Genomic DNA, 11,041 nt, shown 5'->3' on the forward strand with positions numbered 1-11,041 from the left:
TGATTAAAAAAACTCTAGCCTAAAATACATAAAAATGGAAATTAAAAATCGTGACAAAATGCAAAATATTTTTTTCGCATCAGTAAAATTTGTCAGTATTCATTGGGCTATTCCATTTTATATCCATACAGGGGGTGGACGAACATTTCCAGAGGGTAATCTGAGAACAATTTCCAGGGGATGTTTTTTCATTTTTCCAAGGGGGTAAAAAGTTATTCTAAAATTTCCAGTGGTTTAAAGACTGATGTTAGTTCGTCCACCCTCGCTTTAAGGTATGAAAAGAATTTTTCCAAGGGTATTTTTTTGCAAATTTTTCCATTTTCCAGTTGTTCTCCACACATTTTCAATAATTTCTTTTTGACTTGAAAAGGTTCGTCCACCCCCTGTATGGTTTTTTATGGAACAGTCCATTTTTTAAAGATTGATAATTATTGATAGATACTGTAAAATATCTCTCCTGAAAGCTAACACAATCATAATGTCATTTTTAAAGGCGCTGACCATTAGTAGGGAAGTCATTTTATACATTGACCGATTCAGAAAAAAAAATGGTTCGTATAATTTGCTCTCTCATCCAGCAGAACATCATTTATGGTTCTCTGTTACATACAAATAGCAATAAGTGAATACGTCATTCTTCCATTTTCAATTCTTTACTATCAACAATACCAGGACCAGGTAAAACATCTGTCAAACCCAGTCCATTAATAATATCCAAAACTTTTTGCTTATCAACTGGATTAGAGCATCTCTCATACATCAGTCTCATTTTCTTGGTATTATAACCCAACAAATATCTTTCAGCAGATTTCAATGTCCCTGTCACATGTATACAAGATAAAACACAAAGTCTTTGTCGCAGCATTTTCACGAAAGATACACATGTTCGTACTTCACGGTGATAGTCTCTGGCTACTTGTAAGAAAAATATCCCAGTATATGGATTTGTGTATTTTACATACATCCCTTGAGTAAAAGTTGTTTGACCGTATTCTCCATAGAGTTCTTTTACAATGTTTTTGATCGTATTTTTTATGGTATCTTTGTCTAGATTAAGGTCGATTTTCTCATCCGCATACTGTATTTTGATGACCAAATATCTGTTCTTTTTCCGCACCATTTTGTATTAGTTTTGTCTTTGAGGTATCTGAAACTGGAAAAAAAATATCAGAGTCATATTACACTTTGATCATTAACAACAAAGTATTTTTGCAGCAAATTCTTATTAGATTTTATAAACCAAGCATGGATTTGGGTGATAGCTGGGTGATACCATCACTCAACTTGCACAGAAAATTTTCAAAAATATATTGACACAGATATACATCAAAGTTATTTCTCTATTTCGACAAATTTAACTAATTTTATTCGAAAAATTCCAATATTTACATCAATACGGGAAATTTCTGTGCTTCTCGAATTTTCTGATCTTGCAATGCCCTTTTGTAAAAATGTTTTAGAGAAAATTTATGTCCAACAAAGAGCAAAATAGGTCCTGTGATAATTAAACTGGGACCTCAAAATTTAATCGCACCAAAAATTTCCCTACTACTAAATAAAAAAGTGATGATTAATTGTAAATTGAGTATGATACTTCTTATTAATACGGTAGAAATTTGTAATAGCTATGGTTATACGTTATTATCCACATATAATTCAATTGAGGTTGAAAAAGCACACTTGTATCAAGCAAGAAGGGTGTTTATAAAAGAATGGTATAGGTGTCAGTAAAAAAACAATTATGAATTAAAATAATAAAAATACATAAACGGTATCCTCAAGTTGATTTGAAAGCTATATTTTGTTTTTGACATCATTATACCATTCGTTCAATTTATATTCATCTAGAGCTTGGTAAAAATATCTCCACCATAAGATGACCATATCCCATGGCTCCTTGAAAGGGCCTTTAAATTTAGCGACATCTTGACGTGTGGGTTTGTTTTTCACTTGCCAGGGCTTCTTGGTTAAGCAGCATGCGAAATGATAAATTTTCAACGGGTGATACAAATAACGGCGAACATTATAAGCGTATGGTAATTCATTCCACATATCATGATCCGCATAATAATGCCATAATAACACTTGGTCATTAGGACATTCTGTACCTTTTGTTAAATCACCCCATAAATTCATCAACCCATTATAATGCTTTGTGGACGGTTTAAACAAGATAATCCCTGCATTGAAACATGGATCAATAATACCAGGTCTGGCACAATAAGCAGCATTGAAATCGGTCTCCAAATCAAATAACTCATCAACACTGACTACAGGAACGACATCAGAATCTAGATACATAATTTTCTTATATTGGGTATAATTCCACGCATGAAATCTCATGAAAGTTCCTGGTAATCCTAAATTCCGCTCTTTCCTGCCCTTTTGTCGGTCCATCCAATTACAATCTAGTGCTTCAACAAGTTTAACTTCAAAGCCAACTTTTCTTAATGCTTCTCGTGTTCCTGGAGTCACACCATCAGAAACTAAAACAATCAATTTATGATAACAAGATAATTTTTTCAACATATGACCAAGTTGGATAGCACCTATTGCATAATTATCATTCAACATTGCGGTCAACCAAGCATAAGGTTCCTTGCCACGGTTATCTTCTTTACATTTCTGTTGGTAATACCTCATGTCCATTTCATGTAACTGGTATTCCATTTCCCAAGAGATTTCTTCAGCCCTCTTAACTCTTTCTTCATCCTTGCTAGCCATTGAAACAATCAGTCTCACATATTGAATCATGTATTGAAAAACAAGAGGGGCACATAAGCGGAACAGAGCAAAAAATAAAACAATGCCCACAAATGCTCTAAAATAGTTTGATTGATGGAATGCCATTATTTATTTTTTTCAGTTCATTGACATTTTTTTCGCTAAAAAAAATAATAAACATACAGATTGTTATAGCCAGAATAGTTAAAGTTTTTGACATGACAGACAGCAGTCAATTAAAGTTTAGGTAAAAACCGAGTCTTGATTGAGTCGAGTTGCCATTCCTGGAATGAAATTAGCAGTTAAAAAATTCAAAGTAAAAATTGTTTGCCATTAGTCACTAATGGATATATCATAGCTGTCAACTCTCCCGCATTGAGTGAAGACTCCCGCATTGAGTGAAGACTCCCGTGTATGCCAACAATTTTTCCCCCGTGAAAAAAATTCAGTCAAATCTCCCACATAATCTTTCATAGATTTCCTCCCAGTTTCTCCCTTATCTCCAAAAATTTTACTATTTCTTGAAAAATATATTCAGGTTTTGGAAAAACGAAATGGCAAAATTTCCCGAATTTGGAAAATTTGGACGAAAAATTAGCGATTTCCTTGATTTCACAAAAAAAATTCCGATAAAATTGGATTTTGCAAAAAGATATCCCTGATTTCCTGAAATTTTTTTTCTCAATAAAATTGAATTTCTCTGAAAAATTTCTCTGATTTCCCTATTTTCCAATTTTTAAAAATTGGATTCCAGGAGAAAATTTTCTGACTTTGAGCATTTTGGTGACGCAAAGTTGACAGCTATGGATATATTATCAACCAGTTTTATAGCATGCCAATTTGTTAGCATTGCTGCAAAATTTGTTATTTTTTCAAAACAACAACAAAAAATATTACAACCTCAACAAAATAAAAATAGCTTTTTAACAACAAATATATAGTGATAAAATTAGATTGCAAACGTAAGCAGCAAACTCTTGCAAGGAATAGTGAACGATCATGCCTGCCCTTGGTCCAACTATGTAGGGCAATCCCTATATGGAAATGCAAATAAAAATAATATAAATCTGGTTGGTTAAACAACAATATTGCTACAGTATTTACAGTGTATAAAGTATCTAAATAAAAACCTTTGATAATTAAAAAATGCCTTGAATTTTAAATCCCCAATCTGCCCTGCATTGATTTTTACGTTGTAGTTGAGCATTACAGCAATCCAGGACAGGGTTTAAAGTGCCTGTGTTTATATAGACATGGTGAAACCAGCAAAACCTAAAAAAATGAAAAAATCCTTTCTCTTCTTTGAAAGAAATCTTTTCAAAAATGTGTTGCTTTCACTCCTCCATTTCAACTTCCTGATTCATGATGTGATTGATGTGACCCTAAAAAATAACAAAGATTAGTATTTGAGAACTTGTTAGAATATGAAAGAGTGGAAAGAGATCTTGGAGCAGTTTAAAAAATGTTACAATAGATAGTAAATTATGATAAACAGTCTTTTTTCTCATATGTTTTGTTTAGAAAAATATTTTCAAAAAGAGAGCTACATACAGGTTCTCCATTCATACAGCGCACACAAGGTTTTGTTGATATCAGTGATTTCTCAGCAACTTGCATCTGTTGTTGATTTTGATTTTGTGATTGAGCCTAAAGAACAGAGATTTCGATTTGCTAAAATAGACCAGAAAACTATGATAAAAAAGTTTTGTTTTAAGTACTAAAAAAAATAAACAAAAGTTGTACCATTCGTGAAAAGTTTGCATTTCCATTTACTTGGACTTCATTGGATTTTGCACGCTGAAAATAAAATTTTGGTTCAATATAATTAGCAAACTTATTTTGATACGTGAATAGTCAGATAAAGAAATACAACACAATTATCTTTTGAATAACACATTCAAATAAAGTAGCCAAATACAGCCAGTAGCCAAAGCATAATTCCCATTGTATTTATAGTCATCCAGAGGATTTCCAATCATTGGTGTTATAACAAAATGCTATCTGTGTAGAATTTTCTCAAAGTAAATATATGGGAATTGATGGAAAACAAAAAATACTTTTCGCTGTTGATTCATGGTATTGCATCTTGCCCCTTGGCATTCCATATCTACATCGCCATTGTCATCCACTGAAGAAAAATTTCTCTTTTTACCCCCATTTGGTAGTGGTGTTACATTTTGGTGTTGATGATGATAATTTCCATTTATAAGCTCCTGTTGTTGACATCTGTTATGAACTTCCAAATGTTGAAGTTTTTGCGTTAAATTATTATGTTGTTGTTGTAAAGAATGGTAGCTGCAAAAACATTCATCCAGTAACATCCTCACAGTCTTGACTTTATTTCAAAGTGTTTGATTTACTCTGCTGTGTGCAAGAAAAGTATAATATGTATAATATCCATTATTTGACGCAATGGAGCATAAACTCCAGGAGGATGTCACCACACAAAGAAGCCTCTGTTGTCTTCAGTATTACAAGAAGGATGAGGAGAAAGAGAGCATTAACCCTTTAGGCCTAAGCAGGGTATTTTTTAAACCTAAAAATGGCGCCCCTAAGGAGTTGGAAATGACTTTAAACTTTCATATAAGCTTGTTGATATAGTTGTTTTTTTTAAACTCATTGCTACAGTGGGACGTTAAATGGCAAAGTCAGAAATTTAAAAAGTTATTTTTTGTGACTATTGTGATGCATTCTGCACTTAACTTTTAAAGGTCAAAGGTCCAATCTATTACAGAGGTTGAACTCTCCTGGGGTTTTGATTTGTACTACAGGCAAGATTATGTATAATGGCCATCTTTTGGTCTTTTCATGCCTGTAAATACCTCAAAATTATTGTAAATCTTTGCTTTTCATTTCACTGAATTTCATTAACATCAAAGTAAACCCATTTTTTGGTTGAAAATTGTATGCATGCAGCCCTAATAAACGAACCCTATGAATGGTCTTATTTTTTAATCAGAGTAATAACCTTTGCTTAATGGTCAATTTTGATTTGCAAGCTTTTCACATTGAATTGACACGGCTGTGGAGCAAGATTGGTCAGAAAGAGGAAAAATATATTTTTTTTGTTTATTCAACACAATATAAAAAGAGGATGACACCGGCCTGATATAAGACATGTGTCTGTTATGAAAGGGGGACACTTTATGTAAAACTAAAACCTTTAAGCCAATTTTATTTTAACATGCTTTTAAGGCCAATTTTGCAAGTCAAAAACTTTTAAACTAATAAACTCATGTGTGTCTGAAATGTTCAAAGAAGGAAGATTTTAATGATGTCCAAACAAAAAAATCTGCAGTTTTTTCAGTTTCATTTTTGGGATGAAAGGTATTTTTGAATTTCTGAATCTTTTCTTTCATAGATCTTAAAATCACTTTGAATTACTGCACCTTCAAATAAATACCTCCCCTCTAAGAGGGGCACAAGAGACAAACTTTTCAATGACACAGAGGGGTAAATTGATTATATATAGGTACCAAAAATAATAAGGGACCCAATAGTACTGTTCCTTGAGGTGCATCTGATTTCATTAGTGCTGATGGAGATGATTTAGGAACTCTGACTATGTCTTGTTAGGATCAATTACTTAAGACTGATTCAGGGTGTTTTTTGATTTATTTGAAATCAACTAGATAAAACGCTTTTGCAATGCTCTTTGAAAAATGACCGAAAACAACTCAAAACATCAAAATTTATGAAAATAGCATCAAAATTTATGAAAATAGCATCAAAATGGATAAAGATTAGCCTTTTGAAGCAGCCTCACCACCTCAAGCCTGCAAGAGCTGTCAGGATCACTTAACATGAAAAAAATGTAAAAGATCAGTTCATGAGTGCACACAGCTACCTCTATATCAACTACAAATATTTGTCAAATCCTATAATGATCATTACTTAAAGTTCAAATTGCGTATAAATAACAAAGAAAATGATTTTTTACGGCACTTTGTTGACAATCTAACTCTTGCATCAAATTCCCGCTTTCTTCAGTAAATTGAAGATGAGAAAAAACCTAAGCTTTAGGATCACGGATTGAAACAAATGTTATGAAGGGTGGGATTTTACAGCAGTCTGTCGTGCAAGGCACTGAGAGGCCACGGGTGCCAAAAAGAAGGGTCGTGTGAAATGCGGCAATCTCATTGGTGGAAATTTGATAAACAGCTGAGAAGGAGCGCCACAAAGCAATCAGTAGAAGAGACCACTTTCTTTTTTGTTGCAGCTTTCAATATAATATAAACTTCTCACAGAGATTATTCATCTTGTTGTGTCAACTTGTCAGACAAAGGCAAAGATAATAAAGGGGTAAAACTAGCCTAGTTTCTAATCCTGATATAGGAGTTTAAGTCTAGACTGCTAAAACAACTACCGTGAGTGGTCTTAAATCCGACAGCCCTGCCTAAATCCGACCTGCCTAAATCCGACCCCCCCAAATAACTGCTATGAAAAAAATTCTATGTTTACAAAGATTCCCTGTCCAAGTTGAACAATAAACTATAATTGCAAGAACTCCTTGAAACAAATATCTAACAAGATGACTAAAATGTCAAGATATCAATTAGGCAAATACTTTTTTATTTATTGGTTTACGGATCCGCCGACGTTATTTTTGCCAAAATAAAAAAAAAATAAAATAGAGATTTCAAAAAACTTTATTTGCTTTTTCTCCTCCGACCTTCAAAAAAGAAGAAACAAATTAAAAAACCTTTACTTAAACAGGAAAACAAAAGAAAAGAAGAGAAAGAGAGAGAGGGGGTTAAATTATCGAACACAGCTGTGCCCTATTCTGCCAATGTAAAGATACTTTGATTTTTCCCTTAATGTCAGGTAACTTCCCCATGGAATTTCCCTATCCACAAAAAACAAACTAAACTATATTAACTCTTTGTATACACAGTCAATTTTCTTTTATTTTTTAAAATTTTTTGTGATCGCTTTTATTTAAAGTCCTTTATGTGATTGTTAAAATTCAAGAGTAGATATAAAAATAGGCATACCAGAAAAGTGGGAGGAGGGAACCTATGTGGGAGCCCTAGTGGTAAACCCTAAATGGGAACCTTTGCCAGTCTTACATAAGTATACACATATCAGTCAATCTTTATGTGTACACTTTATATGTTTCAGTTTGTTTTTAATGTTTTTTATCCACAGATTCTATCTATAACAACATCTTCACTTTATTATTTTGTCTTTAAATCTAAAAAATTGTTACTTTAGGAAATTTAAAAATATTTTATTTTATTATTTCCTCCGATTTCAGATTTTTAAAAAGAAAAATTCAAAAATTTAAAATATCAATTTTATTTTTATTTTTTTTCCATCCTCCTGTCCAAAACTTTTCCCCATAATGTCCGTAAACCAGAAAATAAAAAAGTAATTGCCTTAATGTTAAATAAAAAAAGTGTGAGTTGTAAAAATAATTATCTCTATTATTCTGAATCCGTTGCTTGTGTTTAAAACATTAACAATTTTGTAATAAAAAATTATGTTTTGTATAAGAAGCAATTAATGTTTTGGTTCAATTGGTTCAGTGTATCAAATTTCTCAGTTTACTTGACACTTTGGTATCTTCATTGCGTCACAGCGAAAGGTTTGTTTTTATTTTAGTTTGTATCTTTGAAAGACCCCATCGGATTAGCAGGGCTGTCGGATTTAGGACCACTCACGGTATCGAAAATGAAACCACTGAAAACAAAAGTTAAATTGGCCTGCACACTACAAATCCCGTAAATACACCCGTAATTCACAAAACAGATGCGCGCGCATTATTTTGATGCTCTCCATCGTTTGGTCTCTGGAGGTAAACAAACCCCTTTTTGCCTGCGTTTCCTAAGGAAAAGTAGGTTTTTGAGCTTTTCATTCTTAAAAGTTCTATCGTTCAAAATTCCCTCAAATTTTAGTATGTTCCTTCTATTCATGGATATTATATCACCCTGAAATTTTTTTGCCAAAAAAATACCCCTATCAAAAGTTAGCAGCTTAAAACCCACTTTCCCTAACCCCACGCAGGAAAAAACGCGTTCATATTTACCTCTTAAACTATATTACATACAACGGTGGAGCACATATTTTCCCGGGCCATTTCCGCGCCGAGAAGTCTGATCTGGGAGTTTTGGTCTAAACCAGACGTAATTAATCGAACAGTTCGCTTACCGAACTAATCGAACTTTGTTGGACTTAATCGAACGACAAAAGTTCGATTAAATTCTATAATCGAACTTTCCAAGTCGCTAAAATTGTGAGTATGCGATTAAGTTCAACAAAACATATTAAGTTCGACAAAGTTCGACAACGAGAAATGTTCGACAAATTCGACAAAAAACTCCGTTCGATAAAGTTCAACAACAAGAAAGGTTCGACAAATTCGACAAAAAACTCCGTTCAAAAAAGTTTGAAAACAAGAAATGTTCGACAAATTCGACAACATAAAATGTTTGACAATGTTATGTTCGACAGTACAACAAATTGACGAAAGTTTTATTCGACAACAGACAGCTTTGACGGAAATCCCGCTAAGGTTCGAAATAAAGAAATAGCAAATTAGAAATCAATGTTTTGTTTTTTTTCTACTCAAACACAGTGCCGTTGCGTTCTATAAATATACGTACAAATAAAGTTTCTATGATGTGATATACTGATATGTTATGGGGTGTATGATAATGCGATAAAAAAATAGCAAAAACCGTAACGAAACCAACGTTTTATTTATTGGAAATTATCGTGTGTTGTCTTTTGCTCGAAAAAGTGCGATCGAAATACGCGCAAGTGGAGCGGCCTTCAGTTGCTCCCGGTTTTCTCAAATTTTGGTTCGATTAAACTTGACAAAGTTCGATTAAGTTCGATTAGTTTGATTAGGTTTGTTTAATGTAATCAAACTAATCGAACTATCGAGGTCTCTTTAATTGAGAGATTTGTGAGTATTTGATTAAAGTTCGACAACCGAACTTAGTCAACTATAATCGGCCAACAAAGTTCGATTAAGTTCGACAAAGTTCGATTAAGAATACCGTTCGATTGGTTCGATTAATTACGTCTGGTCTAAAGTGTACCGTGAGATCGGGTAACTTGCATCAGTGGAGGTCAGTGGAGGCTAACATGCATAGCCCTCAAATGAATGACCTGGCTGGTCATTAAAATGCAACTACGCAGCTCCGCTGTCCGCTCGCAGCTCTACTCTACCATTTTTGTTTTGATTTAACTTTGTATTTTAATGACCAGCCAGGTCTTTCATTTGAGGGCTATGCATGTTAGCCTCCACTGATGCAAGTTGTTACCCGATCTCACGATATATGACAGAGAATTATGTTCTGATTATTATGTTTAGACAAGATATGTTCCAGACCCCCGCGCTCGATAGGATCGATCATCGGAACGGCTCGATGACGGATCGATATGTGATCGATGGATTACTTATCGATCCGGATAGGAGATCGATGGAAGATTCAGCCATTAAAAAGTCTTGAGTATCGATCCTTCGTTGATCCATTATCGAGCTAGTATTTCAATAGAGTATATCGATTCGTCATCGATCGTTAATCGATTCGTCATCGATCGTTAAAGGGAATAGCGCTATACTTATAGTAGGGGTCGGGGTTGCTGGTAGTTCCATGGTATACTCTGAAATACATGCTGATGTCAGCTCGAAAGCTGATTGGCTTAACCGACTGTTATACGCGGTTTAAGAGTATAGCTAAAACTTTGTTATGTTTTCAACAGTAAACGAAAGTGAATGAAGACAAAATGTAAACAAAAAGATTGCAAAGACGTTTCCGAATAAATTCACAATAGAATGTCTTCATTTAAAAATAGAAACACTCGATTTCATTCAAAAGAAAAAGACATTCTTTTTTTCTTTCAGTTTTATGTAAGTCTTTTTGTGTTGTTGTTGAACATTATAGTAAATTATATTCACTTTTTTGAATATATTTTTTGGAATAAAGTCACTTTTGGTTTTTGTTATGATCCAGCACTCCTAAATACTCCTCCGTATGGATGTTTGTGCCAATGCTAGATCAGCATTTCATAAATATACCATGCGTCGTTCCCTTTAATCGATTCGTCATCGATCGTTAATCGATTCGTCATCGATCGTTAATCGATTCATCATCGATCGTTAATCGATTCATCATCGATCGTTAATCGATTCGTCATCGATCGTTAATCGATTCTTCATCGATTCGTCATCGATCGTTAATCGATTCGTCATCGATCGTTAATCGATTCGTCATCGATCGTTAATCGATTTGTCATCGATCGTTAATCGATTCGTCATCGATCGTTAATCGATTATGCATCATTTATAAATCGATTATGCATTGAT

General features: G+C 33.6%; 3 protein-coding genes across 3 annotated transcripts; all 3 read right to left on the reverse strand.

Annotated features, from left to right (window-relative positions):
• Window positions 1-631: 631 nt before the first annotated feature.
• LOC136810073 (ribonuclease P/MRP protein subunit POP5-like) lies at window positions 632-1,120 on the reverse strand. The gene has a single exon (XM_067066641.1). It carries the CDS (start codon window positions 1,118-1,120, stop codon window positions 632-634), a length of 489 nt encoding a protein of 162 aa, XP_066922742.1.
• A 206-nt stretch (window positions 1,121-1,326) lies between these two features.
• On the reverse strand, window positions 1,327-2,901 carry LOC136810048 (glycogenin-1-like). Its single transcript, XM_067066619.1, has one exon. The coding sequence runs from the start codon at window positions 2,848-2,850 to the stop codon at window positions 1,795-1,797; it is 1,056 nt and encodes a 351-aa protein (XP_066922720.1). The 5' UTR covers window positions 2,851-2,901; the 3' UTR covers window positions 1,327-1,794.
• Window positions 2,902-3,572: 671 nt separating this feature from the next.
• LOC136810049 (uncharacterized) lies at window positions 3,573-5,114 on the reverse strand. Its single transcript, XM_067066620.1, has 4 exons — window positions 4,782-5,114; window positions 4,468-4,521; window positions 4,276-4,371; window positions 3,573-4,106 (listed from the first exon to the last, which is right to left on the reverse strand). The coding sequence occupies exons 1-4, from the start codon at window positions 5,043-5,045 to the stop codon at window positions 4,059-4,061; spliced, it is 462 nt and encodes a 153-aa protein (XP_066922721.1). The 5' UTR covers window positions 5,046-5,114; the 3' UTR covers window positions 3,573-4,058.
• Window positions 5,115-11,041: the final 5,927 nt, after the last annotated feature.

The sequence above is a fragment of the Clytia hemisphaerica genome, unplaced genomic scaffold, assembly GCF_902728285.1.
Source record: "Clytia hemisphaerica strain Z4C2 unplaced genomic scaffold, Clytia hemisphaerica genome assembly, whole genome shotgun sequence".
Lineage (NCBI taxonomy): Eukaryota > Metazoa > Cnidaria > Hydrozoa > Leptothecata > Clytiidae > Clytia > Clytia hemisphaerica.